Source organism: Drosophila rhopaloa, unplaced genomic scaffold, assembly GCF_018152115.1.
Source record: "Drosophila rhopaloa isolate 14029-0021.01 unplaced genomic scaffold, ASM1815211v1 contig_2, whole genome shotgun sequence".
Classification (NCBI taxonomy): domain Eukaryota; kingdom Metazoa; phylum Arthropoda; class Insecta; order Diptera; family Drosophilidae; genus Drosophila; species Drosophila rhopaloa.
Genome location: NW_025335083.1, coordinates 7,376,045 through 7,389,939, shown reverse-complemented (window position 1 = coordinate 7,389,939; position 13,895 = coordinate 7,376,045). Strand labels below are relative to the sequence as shown.

Below are 13,895 nucleotides of genomic sequence, written 5' to 3'. Positions count from 1 at the left end.
GCTGAGATTTGTTGCTGCTCTCGCTTCTTCTCGCCCACATACTAATAGCTTCTCCACGTTCCTTTGGAAAACCGAAAGAGGAGCTTTCCCAGGTTCCTTTACCAGTAATTGAACCAAAGGACTAAGCTCTGTTATTTACCTACCATTTGCATAGTTGCGAATTTCTCGAAACGAGTTGGAAAAAACATTGGAAAATTGTGTTCTCTCCCTTTTGGCGTTTTCCGCTTTGGTCATGAAAAGTCTCATTACCAGAGCAAGAACCACAGCGAATCGATTTCCTGCGCGGGTTTCCCACCACACCGCTTTCCCGGGGCAAGCTCATACAGGTGGAAAATGCGCAAAAATTCATTGTGCAGAAAAAGTTTTCCTTTTAAAAAAAAAAGCAAACAGGGAAGGGGACATCACCTGCCATCGGCTGTTGCTTTTTGCTCTTCCATGTGGGCGTGTTCGGTGGAAAAGTGTATTAAAATGTAAGGAAATGCTGTCTTCGTTTTCCCCGCCACTTTCCCAGCTGTGTTCAGCTGCTTGGAAACAAACAAGGGGGACTCCGGGCCCCAAGCAACCCCATTTCCCCCCGCCAAATAGCCCGGGGAGTTTCCCCTTTCCCCACTCTGCGGTTTGCTGTGCGGCGATAAAATTCTTTAAAACTAAGCATAAAATATTTAAATTCAAATTGTTTCAGCCAAAAATGAAATGAACATTTTCGGTGGGCTTTAATGCACAGCCAGAATTTATGTATACTTTTCCGTTTCTATTTAAATTTGCATTTTATTGCAATTTGTTTGATATTTGCCGTTGCTTCGCTCTAGCACATAAATTCTTGTTTTATTTTATGTTATTTTATGCATTTGCCTTTTATTACCCTCCCCCTGGCCATTTCTTTCGGCAAAGGCGGCTCCTTCAGCTCTCAGTCGAAGGTATATCTCTGCCCATCCTGGTTTTTTGTTCTGTCTCACCAAATGATAATTTATGCAAATGTCTGTAGTCGAAAGCCCGTGAAAGAAGACAAAAAATCGCTGAGGGTTGCAACAAAAAGCCTCCCGATTCCGAAAAGCGGATCCATTTTCCATTTCCATTCTAGTTTGCTTTTTCGGCTGCCTCTTTGTGCTGACATGCTTTTGTCATTTATTTTGTTTATCTCTTTGGCACTGTGCTTTTTACATGTAACAAATTATTATTATGTTTCGTCCGTTTTTAGCTGATCCAAGCGGTTCCTGGGGCCAGTAAATCACAAAAAGTCGGGTTTTGGGGCTGACCTTTTGCGGGCTTTCTTTTCTGCAGTTGAGTAATGAGCTGCTTATCGAGAGGCCAAAAGGTAAAACTCTGCTTGTTCCCGAAAGTTAATGATATGGCTTCATCTTCTGCTGCCTCATTTTGTTTGCTGAATTTCTAATGCTGAGCTCAGGGATCTTATAAAGGGAAGTTCTGGAGACAATAGTGTTGCGTTCAGATAAATATTGGAACATGTTAGGGTATGCAAATGCATCTATTGATTTTTTGTATCCAAGACTTTAGTTTTCCCTTTAATTGTGTAAATATTTCTGACTACATTTGAATTTCTGAAATATTCGTTTGCTTGCATTCGTCTTTTCACTCCATTACTTCAAAGCCTTTGCTGGAAAGTATTTAGGAGCTCTTTTCACTTTCGCCCAGCATACCAGCATCTATCAATGGCACTTTGCCAAATTCTTGCATTAGTTTCGTTTACTTTTCAATTGGTTCGGCATTTTCCTCTTCCGTTACCATGGGCACATCTCTCAACTGCACTAAGTAGCCAATTGACAAGTACAAATTGAACATTTATTTTCCAGCTGCAGCTCAAAGTGCAAGTGTGCCGAAGGAAAGGAGGGCGAAATGTTTTACATAGACTTGTAGTGGGGCCCAAAGGACTCAAGTGGTCGGTCATCAGACTGGCAAAGTGAACAACTAACTGCCGGGACTTTGAGAAGATGTTTGAGCAGCTAAAATAATAGAATTTTCCCCTAAATTTGGCCAAAGATGCCGCTCTAAACCAAATAGGAAAAGGAGACTCAGTCGAGTTGCTCCAGGTCCCTATGCAAATGTCTTAGACATGGGTGGATGACTATCACAGTCATCGTCGTCATCGTTCCTGAAGTTTCCTCCCTCTAACGAGCAGTATACATCCCGATCCCATTTGTTTATTTGTTTACTTTTTGCCATTTGCCTGCATGCCAGTTTTCCCCTCTACTTTGTCAAAGTTTCCCCTTCTCGGTCTTGTATTTTTGTTGTCGTCATTACTTTTTTTGGCTTTTTTCTCTCTCGAGTCATGAATATTTTCATATTTTCATGTGACCACTTTGGGCTTCTGCCTGCATGTGACTGACTGCGACTGCTTATTCCACTGGCTCCTGCCTTATCCTGGCAATTGTGAGCAAAACTTTCGGCTGCTGCTGCCGTTCCTTCCTCGGAGTTCGCATGTGTAGGACCGTGTTATTTAATAGGCTTTTGTGCCTTGGAAGACGAGCACCAAATGGCTGGGAGTGCGGCACAGTGGGAAAGGCCTATAACATTATATTTTCAGCTCATTGATTCAGCATTCCGTAAATAATATAAATACAAATTTTAAATTCTAAGGCACACATTGTTATATTATTTCCTATTTTCCCTTAAGCCCATTTTAAAATAAAAGAGAAGTAGATAAATGTATTTATTCAAAGTGGTTTTTTGTCTTATATTGAAAATTACTTAAATAACTTAATTAACTTACATGTCTGTCCGAAAAAGAAGTTAATGATTTTGTAAAAAGACTCTTGTATCCAATTTCATATTTTTTTGACATACTAAATTTGGATACTTTTTTCAGACCCAAATAATCAAAATTTCTCAACAGTATCGAAAGTAAAAATGCTGAGCTTTCAGTTAATTTATTATGGGCAGTATTTATTCGTGCCGAAATTCCTCCTTTTTTCTTACGAAAACTTGAAACGCATTCCACTGTCCAAAAATATCCTCTTTGCTATCACAGGACCCGTTGTCCTCCCTGCCTCTCCTAATATATTTCCATCTCACCCTCGGTGTTTGTTTTGTCTGTCTGGTGTCCTATGCCGTTTGGAGTCGTCTACATGTGTTTGCCTTTTGTCGTTTTCCTTGCAACCCCTTAGAACCCCAAACCCCAACCCCATCCCCAACCGCAACCGCTTTCCTTTTTGCTTCCGTTTGTTTGCACAGTGGCTGCTGTTTTGGTAATGCGTTCAGATTATTAAACATATTTTCTGATGCCTGACAAATGGCAGGACAAACGGTGGCAAGACATTCGACGTGAGTAGCAGAATGTTTAGCTTAGAATTTGCGCAATTAAAAGAAACGCCTGCAGTAGCAAGTTACTTTAAGTGTTCAATAAAAAGCAGGAACAGGAGCTTGCTGGCTGTGTTTGTAAGTAGGTCAGGCCATTAAAATTGCCACACCAGGCGAAACACAAACACACTCTGGATACACCCCGAAGGAGATTTATGGGGTTTTTTGGGGGAGGAGCTGGAAAACAGTAGCCTATATGGTTTCCTGTTCCTTGTTTAATCGTTAAAGGAATTCATGGTTTGTTACTGGTTTTTCCCTTCGCTTGAAGCACAAGTTTTTCCATGCGTTGACATACGAAAAGGGGGAATACATATCTTCAGTCCTGAAACACACGAACTTGCAACTCGACCACAGAGGAAGCCACCTGCCGTCGACAAGCATACACACTTTGGTTAACTCGACTCCCTCGACTCTCGCTTTCAGAAGTTTCTGCTAAATGCTTTCTGATTGTTATTTTTCGTGTTTTCCTCGGTACCCTCCTCACTTGCCTCCTCGCTGTAGCTGCGAAATTACAATTATTACACGGACCCAAACTCAAGTTTTCCACTTCTTGCAGTTCGCTTCTGCCTCAGCTACTTGCCCTAAACTTTGGTTTTTGCCGCTCCAAATGCAAAATCTGGTAATGTAGGCGTGTTTAACACAAACTTAAGTTGTTCGTAATGACTTTGTAGCAAATTCGATGGGGGATGGGAGCGGATGGAAGGAAGGCAGGACGTAGATTTGGGAGAAACAGGAACTTAAGAGGTTCTGCTTAAAGCTGCTGGAATTTAATGAAAAAAGTTTGCCATATGAAGGGGACATATTTATGCAGAGGGACAAATTACAAAATGAAGCGACCATTTTATAATGTAGAGACCATAAAATATTAAAAGGGAGTTGATAAAAAAGTCAAAGCACAAAAATATTTTTCATCTGGACTTTGTTTGGGTAGCTTTGCTTTTCTTCTCGTCAGCCTGGAAATCAGTTTTAGAAAATTTCAAAATTTAAATACAGACTAAGATCTAGTCAGTAACTTTCATTCGCTTCTTTGAGTATATCCTAAGATGGAGGAGGACCTGGAGTTCCTTATCAACGCCCTGTCGGTGCCAAATACTCCGTTGACCGAGCCTTACGACGAAAATCAGCTGCTGGATATGCGTGAATCCTTCAAGACGCTGCAGAGACTCCTTCGTCGCAGTTCCTTGCCGGACGAGGCCAGTCTGCGCTCCATGCCGAGATCGAAGGCCGGAGGAGATACGGACAGGCTGGAGGGACGGGCCCTCACCTCCATGTTGGCACTTACGAAGGATTACGAGGGGACCAGCGAAAAGAACAGTGGTTCCCCGGTGTGGAACTCGGCGGATAGTGGAGCCCGTTCGTCGCCCATTATTTCGGAGTGCGGCCTGCGAGAATGGGATCGGGATAGCAGTTCTCCTGATAATGATGACATGGCACTGGTGCCATACGAGGAACTTGACAATGAGCGAAGCAGCTCGGAAACTACGATTACTGGACATTTTTACTCGTCATCAGGAATCTCGATCAGCATTCCCGTAAACTTGGTGTGGAACAACCGCGACTACAATTCGCAGACAACGGACAGTGAAACCACCATAAAAGCTGACGGGTTCAGGTACACTCTCCGAAATTAGGTTCTCGTAACTCTTGATCTGCATAGTTATTTTTCGAAAAGGGGTATGTTTTCAAGATTTAGGCAAGTAGGGCTATTTTTTAGGCTTTTCTGAATAGGTGGCCTCATATATTTTTAAGTAAATGGTAAATAAATCGTAAATGCACCCAGTCTCCAAACATATTTTTAAGGGCTTTATGCAAGATAATTATTTGTACAGTTTTTAAATCTTTAAAAGCTTTTAAAAACTTTCCGCTTGGAAGGACCTCATCAACATACCCTCCACATGTGAAGCGCCTCTCTATGCGATTCTCAACGCGTTAAGCTCAGAAGTGGAAGGTACTAGGAGATCACGGATCAACATCATCAAATTTAAACGCATGACCTGAACCCAGACACGGTTTTAATGAGTGGGCATACCAACATGTGCCTGTGACCCCTTGCTTAACCCATGCCGGCCACTCTCGACGACTGCAATGGAACTTGTAAAAGTGATTAAAACGGAAATTTAATTGAAATGCGCACATTTGCGTAGGCATTTGCCCATTTCCGTTTGACTGGGCACGCAAACCACTCTCGGATGCTCAGATACTGGCATATAGAATGCCAAATGTTTGTCTACAAACAAATGGCCGGCGGCTATTTTCCATAGAACTCCAACGTGTTGTGGGTGGTTTGAGATCGGGAAATATATTTTTGAATTCTGCGTTCCTGTGTGTAATTTCAATATTTTCTGGTATTTGCGTGCGTGCGGCAATTTCCTCGACTACCGAAAAATCTAATTTAATTTTGTATGAAATTTGCTTTCTGTCCGTTTCCATTGCCGTTTTCATTTGTATTGGAATGTTCGCCAGGGACTGGTTTGAACAGGTGAGGCCTTCGAGCAATTTGCTTTCGCTTTTCCTGCCTTTGATTTTCCAGGGTTCGCTTGTGTGCAGTTGGCGAGTGTTTGACTGCCCTTGTCAAATTTAGAGTGGGGAAAACCTGTACTCGTATATGACCATTTATTGTTATGCATATTAAGCGTTGGCATGTACGAAATGGAATGCCAGAAAAGGAGTCGGCAATGCAATAAAAATGTTGTATGCCAGCAATTAGTTTAATGGTCGATCTGAAGGAAGGATAAAAATACCTTGAGGAAGGGAGGGTTCTCAACGATTTATAGAATGAAATGATTTGGTTTTCTTCGGTTGAATTTAATGGTTTGCCGACCATTTCTATTGATTAGGTATATGGAAAAAAGAACAGACAGTGGCTGAATCAAAAACTATTATGTTGAGGTGAAGTCTGCGCCTTTCTATGCGCTTCTCAATGTGTTTACTTCAGCATTCCTTAAATTGTTGTGCTCTTTTCAGCGGACTATTCATTCAATTCATTAAATTTCTAGACCCTATATTTCGCTTTCATCCATTTAGTAAGCTCTTTTTATTCAGTTCGCCATACATTCGCACATTCCCTCTTTAACACACCACTGCCCGCGACTCTACAGTTTGTTAGTCTCGCTCTTGTGGGGCGTGTAATTGCAAATCCAATTAATTTACGAACTAGTCACAGCAAATGTGCTACTAAGTAAGACATAAATAGCACAAGACCCTACTCGGATGCTCCCCACTTTGCACTCGCATCCAGCAAATGTCTGGGCTTGTGTTCCAGAATTTAAAGCGTCTCATGTTGGATTCAAGTGTGGATTTTCCTTTGGTCTGCGTTGGAGAGGTTCGAGTGTTTGACGCCGTTTTTGGAAGAGCTTCATGTGCTCAGGTTGACAAATGCACAACAATTAAGCGAGTAGTTCTTGGGAATTTATGCTGGCGAAGATGATGCCCGGGGCTGCCATGGAAATTGAAAAGCGTGTCTTGTTCTTGGAGTGGGCCTCACTCCCCCGGATCATTTCGGGTAGATGAACATCCATTTCGCTTTAATGCTTCCGTGGCGAGCATTAAAAAACCTGAGGAAGAGAAATTATGCTAATAAATCGCAGCGACACGTGTCGTTGTACTCTCGTTTTAGTCCCTTTCCCCGCTAATGGACATGCGCCACGAAATATGCATTGAGTATTTTTCAAACTGCCACATTGTTGCAGTGCTCCGGATTATTATGAACTCGGGCTCGGCACTCCTGCACGTGGTGTTTACACATCATTTACATAAAACGAGCAACAACTTTTTTGCAATTTCTTAACGAACAACGAAAGGAAAACCGGGCCCAACAAAGTTGTTAATTATACTTGACTGGACGACAGAGCTCCTTCATTCCCTTTTTTTCTGTTTTAGAAAAATATAAAAAAAAAGGTATTCGGCCTGGTGCTCTGCTCACTCAGCCTTTGATAACGAAAGGAGGGGTTGGGATTTACCAGGACCTGCCCGCTTATGACGTGCTGGAAGAAACCATTAATCAAAGCTGCATCGCCTGGGCGAGTCTGGCGCGGCAGTTTTCCTATACATATATTTCTCCTTTTCATTTTTTATTCCTTATCCGGAGCGGGCTCGTTTAACGACTCCAAATGGGAAGTTGTTTTTACCAATGTCGATGTCGGTTCTTCGAGGTCGGCTCTTCGGTCGCGTGCGTATCATTTAGCAGGGAGCACGGCTCTGAAACGGTTGCCAGATTAAACAATTTGAGGGCGAACGGAAAAAATGTGTACTGCCTAATTGTAGTAATTAATGAGTTTAGTTTACAGTTTTGATGAGCTATGACCCACGAATTCTGGGGGCAGGCGAAATTATGCAATGATTAATAGCGCTTGTCTACTTATAGTTTTACATCGAAAAAAATATTGCGAAATATAGGTGGTGTGGAAAGAAATAATTAGGTATAAGCTGCTACTTAGAATAAAAAGCTATGAAATTATAGAACAGAAATTGTCAATAATGAATACTTAGATTTAAGTATAAGCCTGGATCTTTGACAAAGTGATTAGCTGAATCATAATAAATTTGCACTTATAGTGCTGGGCTTTATAATTAAATAAATAACATTTTTTACATATTAAAATCCTCTTCTATCCCTCAACTTTAAAAATATGTTTGCTTAAGGCAGCTATTTAAAATCTTCTAATATTTAAAGCCAACCAAAAAAACAGGAAGAACTCTCCCACATCCTTTGAGTTTTCTGTGCAGGACTTCCTGCTGAAAAGGTGCAATCCAAAAATTTAATTACATGCCCCAGCGAATCGTAAATAAAGCCAGTTGACGCAGCCCGGGAATCCACAGACAATGCCCAGTTGCAGATACTACAAACAAATATTTTTAATAAGTGGATAGCCCGAAGGTCTTCTTTCATACACGTGCACAGTAGTCCCGGCAACCTTGGGTTCTGCTGGGCATATTTCAGAAATTGCAATAAATCGTATGGCTGAGCAATTGCGATGCGGACGAGTAATTTATAAATACTTGTCCCGTTCTCCAAACTGCCGCTAAACAGAAAATCCTTTATTTTCCGATGATGCGCTGTTGAGCCAAACTAATTTCCCGGCCAAACATGAAACGGCCCCGGTTGCATCCCCCTTACAAACACACCCCTCGGAAAATGAGAGAAAATAGGAGGGGATGCGAATGAAGGTGTGTGTACGTGGATCGCTTTTAATTCCGCTTTCCGTCTGCAGCATTTTCGGTGGTTGCTGCGTTTCCATGGTGGGTGCTTTTTCCAGTGACTTTTCCTTTTGCGAAAGTCGCTTTTTTTCCAGGTCGCTTAGTTAATTTCCACTGCAGTCGAAGCGGTGCATTCAAAATTAAATCCTCGACGGACTATTTGTCATTTTTGACAGTTCAAACTGCTTTTGGGGAGGGAGCTCGACTTTTGCGCAGAAATTACGGCTTATGGTGGGACATTTATTTTCCTCTTCTATCCCTCAACTTTATATTCCCTTTGCGTCGCAACTTCTGTTGTCAACGCGATCTGCTGTTGCTGTTTGTAATTAGAGCTATCAGAAAATATTGAAATAGCTTAACGGGGAAATTTCGGAAGTTTCGAAGTAAAATTTGAGATGGGCCAGGAAGAACTCAAAATGTGTAATTTAGAGTTGGAAAATTAATCAACTGGATGAAACTTACACCGTTCTTATCCTTTTAAATGGATATGCTTGCTAGAATTCCAGTTTGGTGAACTTGTATCGAATTTTAGTAACATTTATAGCCGGTAATGTTTATTTTCGTTATATTTATGAAAACTTTTATTTTAAATCACGAAAGATTCTCATGCTTAATGCCTGAGATTAACCGACAATGATGTGTCACGGAATTTTCTCATTCACATAAATCTTTTCAAATCCCCTTTAAATTCAAAATATTTGCTTTTTAATCTGATCACATCACCGATTCAGCTAAAACAAAATACGCAACTTGAGTATTCCCAGAGGGCGGTTGGAGATTAAAATCAAATCATCTCGTAAATTGCCACAACTCTTTTCTGCCCAGTCCCTCCCGCAGACAAATCCGGCACCAAGGATATTAACGCCTTAGTCCGCTTAATGTACCCCTTCCCAGGACCATCCCCCTTTGCCTAGATCCGGCAGAAACATAAATCATCAAATATAATAGACCAGGCAGACATAAAAAACGAAATTGAAAACGAAATTTGCATTCAGCGCACATGACGAGATTCGCCTTTAAGTACATAACAATCAAAAATTATGGTTTTATGGGGCCAGAAGAAGGGTTCTTCCCCGGGATTAAGGAGTAAGGAGCTCGGGTGAATGGAATCCTGGCAACAGTTGCGAATCGAATCGAACGGGGGCCACAAACGCCTCTCGTTCGCTTCCATTGTCAGTTTTTGAGTGGGGTGACTTCCTCCCATTAAAAAGTTTTGTCAAGTTAAATTACCAAAAATTGCAAATTGCTTGGATTAAACACGACGGCGAACAGGGACAAGGACATGGCCACTTTCACTTCCTGCCGGCCATTGTGTGGCCAAAGGATTTCATACACTCAATATAATTAAGGGCTCGAGCCTTGGGCCTCGACTCCCCAGCTCCCCCGCTCCCCTGCTCCTGGCCGAAAACTTTGTGTCCAGGCAACAATTTTGGCAGTGCGGCCATTGTGTGGCCCTAGTTGTTGGCCAGAGAATTTGTCGCCGAGCATTCTGAATTGTATGTTAAATTAAATTTTACCACAGAGACCAGTCTGGCCAAGTCATTGAGCTTGTGAGTCCTCGTCCACTGGCTGCTCCTGTGGCTGGATGGGATTGGTTGGTCGGATTGTGGCATTAAGTTGTCAGTTTGTTGAGCCTGACAGATTTTTCATTTGCCAACTGGGGGGTAGATGGTGGTCGAAGTTTGTTTGCCTTGTGTGTTGCAGGTCATAGATAGGCATATGGAGTTAATAGTACAACTTTTCATTCGAAGAGTGATGTTGGGTTTGTTCAAATAAATAATGTTCTTGTGGACTTTAATTTTAAATAAAACTAAAAATGATATTAGGATTTTGAATATATCCTTGGATTCCCCATTCTAAATGTATAACTTTTCTTTTATTGCAGGTAATTTTCCAATGATTGTCTTCGTCTATTCTCAACCCAAATTATGTGCGTAAGTTAAAATGTCTCAAGTGGCACAACACACTGCAATCAGCCGGCGGCTGTTTCTTTCCTATAAATCAATAAAACAATGACAGAGCCTCGTGGAAGTCGCTCCTTCGCAGGCCTTAGTCCATGTGGCAGACCTGAAAGTGCTCTGCAATATTTCACTTGACTATTCGGTTGATTGTCATCGTTTAAACGGCCGGCGGAGCATTTCATTTAACTGCTTTCCCGGCGTATACGGTGCGTATACGTATTGCGTACTCCCCCCCCACAGCTCTCACTTATTGTAGTTGTGATACTTGCGTATGTGGAATTGATGTCGAGTGCGGTCGCCAAGGAATAGGAAGCAGCGGACCCATTTAATAGGCGCACATGAGACTCACGACACATAAAAACCAATTTCGCGTAAGTGATAAAAATGCAATGAGCATTCGCCTCCAAGTCCCACACGATTGGGATTCTGATTGCGATTGGGATGATCATTATGATGATGACAATCATCAGTTGCTGAGGCAGACGCCTATGAATTAAATTTACGATGGCACAGAAGTAGTTTTGACACATATATCTTAAAGAACATCGTGGCGCCATAAAAATCTGTGGCCAGCCTTAAATGGGCGTCACTGAAGAGGAGGGGGTTGGTCTGTGATGTGGGGATATAACATAGCAATGAACACTGCCTGTTTTCCTTTTAATTGTTTAATTCGTATGCCGACATCAGCAAGAGGCAGGCACCAGATTACAACTGGAGATGAGCTAGAGTTCTGGAAATATGAGTGACTGGAGTTTCGAGAGATGGGAAAATTCATGTCCTGTTCTTTTACAACTTTAAAGATTATTACATTTTTTTAAAAAGGCTTTAAAATATTACATGCTTTATTTAAAAGACTCTTTTCTTTTAATTTTGTACTTCATACAATTATGAAGCTAAATATTTAATCTTACAAATTACCTTTAAGAGTTGTTACTTTTTAACATATTTTCATAAGTAAACCATTTAAGTTTGTAATCGACTTGTTTAATGTGCTTCCTTTATTTCGAATATTGAAACGATACCTAAATTTACTAATTTATATACTTTATATTACTTTTTCAACCATCACTTATACTTTTTATAATTATTAAATTAAAAAGTAACAAATAACAAACACAAGCCATTTAAAAGACACGAAGATAGATGGATTTATAACATATTTTCTAAAGAAACTTATTTGAAAGAAAGTCTAAGACCTGTCAGCATTCTGTCGATGTATTATCCCCGATTGTCGTGAGTATCACGCTGTCATGTCTAGGAATGCTTCGCTTTTCCATCCGCTGCAGCTTTCAATCATCATCAATTTCCCATAAAAGTGTCGCCCACACGACGCAACTTGCAGACGTCTTTCCCCCCAGAAATCCCCCCTCCCGCAGCAGTCTGCATAGTAGTCTGCCTTTGGCGACATAATGACGAGATCATATCGACAACCGGGAGTCGCAGTCTCGGAGTCGTGGCATTTTATTTTCTGCTGCTTCTGCTCGGTGGCTTTTGTGTAATCGTGAGAGCCTTGTCATTGTCATTGCGCTGTTGCCTATCTGCTGTGCACTTTTCAAGTTCAATTTCAATCCCAGCCTTTCCCTCACTTGCAAATCAATCTGGTGGACAGAGGACACAGGAATGGTCAGCCAGCCAGTCAGTCAGTCAGTCAGACAGTCAGTTAGACATGGCAAATGACCGGCAGCTCGTTTTATTGTGCAGAGCCTGTCATATTTCCTGTCTGCAAAGTGTTGGCGAAAGTTTTATGGCCTTTTGATAGTTCCCATTGATAAGGGCCCACTGCAGCAGGAGTTTATATTGCAGGAAATCTCACGGCAAACCTGAGAAATTAATGAGTCTTGCGCAAAGTCTTCAAAGTGATTTGTGCTATGTTTCGCACATGGTAGTTAGGTTTCCGGTTACTAGCACTAGGTATTTACCATATGACTGACTATTCAAAATTTATTTTTTTAAACTACGTTATTGTGTTAAATATTTATGTTTTAAAGAGCGATTGGAAAGTCTTGTTGAATAATTTATTAGTTACCTAAAATTTTTTATAAAATATATTGAATTTGCTAAGAAATATTAAAAGGTAGAAATTGGTAAAATTTTCTTAGATTTTAGGAACACATTTTTAAAAGCCCACTCTTTAGTTCATTTTAAATCGTTAAGTCAAAACTAAACCGATATTAAGTTTGAACAAGAATTTTCACCCCAGTATATGATAGATTTTAAAACTTTATTAAAATGAAGAAATCAAACTTGTGAAATAATTTCTCTGAAAATATTTTTAGAAAACCATTCGAAGTTAAAGGCAAATTTAAAAGAAAAAAAAATGTTTTTTCGCCCTGAAACTACTTGAAACTATATATAGGTGTATCTTATTTTATTTAAATTTGAATATGCTGGTGCTTAGTAGCAGAACAAGATAGCTAGAATAATAAGGCCGGCATAGTAGCATTCTGCCGCAAGAAACACTCGATTTATTGGCAAATTCGATGTTTCATCGTGGCGCAATCCACGCCTCGGGCCGCAGACAACTGTCAGCAAATTCCCGGCCAACTCGGGCCCTAACAACTATAATTACCCGGCCGACAATCAATCCCCCCAGTGGATGGCTCAATCGAAGGCGATTCGAGGCGTTGCCAATTCTGCAATCGATAGAGCTTTACAGGGAAAGTGACACATTTGTTGAAACGTTGGAATAAATTCGGATTCGAGTACTTTTTAGCCCGCGGCGAGGGGCGTGTGTTTTACCCTGGTATAATTGAAATTGACATATTTCATTGTCGGCGCGGTGCTGCAATCCAAATTGCCAAAGTAAATTTTCAATTTTCATCAAATTTTTTGTTTGGACTGGGAAAACAGCGTTAGCTTCGCATTGATTTGCTTTGATTTCGGGATGGGGCGCTCGGATTTTGATTTCCATTTCAACGCCCGCTGTCAGCGCTTTTGGCCTTTATTTACCATTTTGCTTTGTTGTAAGCCGCCGCAGGGGGCGGATGAGGGGGAAGGGGGCGTGGGCTTAGGCCTGTAGCTTTGTCTGTCTGTTGCTAAGCGCCTGCCACGAGTGTCCGTCCGTCACTTTGCCCACATCCCTCCCTCCTCCCCCCGCCGTCCGGACCACCAGCTTTTTGTGCGTCACTGCGAGCGAAAACGCCGGAGATTTTTGGCAGCTTTGAACGGATTAGCCGCCCGGGGAGCGATTCTCACCCATCATCAGAAGCACGGTGATCAACGGCCTTTGGAAAGTTTAAAGTTTTCCTTAGGCGGAAAAATCATTCAAGTATAATACTGTCAAGTATTACTAAATTTTTAAATTCTCTTATAGAGTAAATATAGTCATCAATTTTCATTATCTTCCATAAAAATATCCAGACAGTAATAAAATGTCAAAAACAAAAAACTAGATTGATAGATTTGAATAAGTGTTTTGCCAAA

The 13,895-nt window shown here is 41.2% G+C and overlaps 2 protein-coding genes across 3 annotated transcripts in view; both read left to right on the top strand.

Moving 5' to 3' along the window:
• Positions 1-13,895, top strand: part of LOC108044482 (E3 ubiquitin-protein ligase TRIM9) — a 95,053-nt gene that overhangs the window by 20,557 nt on the left and 60,601 nt on the right. The gene's annotated exons all lie outside the window — the stretch shown is intronic.
• LOC108047531 lies at positions 4,230-5,097 on the top strand. The gene has a single exon (XM_017127742.2). The coding sequence runs from the start codon at positions 4,359-4,361 to the stop codon at positions 4,944-4,946; it is 588 nt and encodes a 195-aa protein (XP_016983231.2). The 5' UTR covers positions 4,230-4,358; the 3' UTR covers positions 4,947-5,097.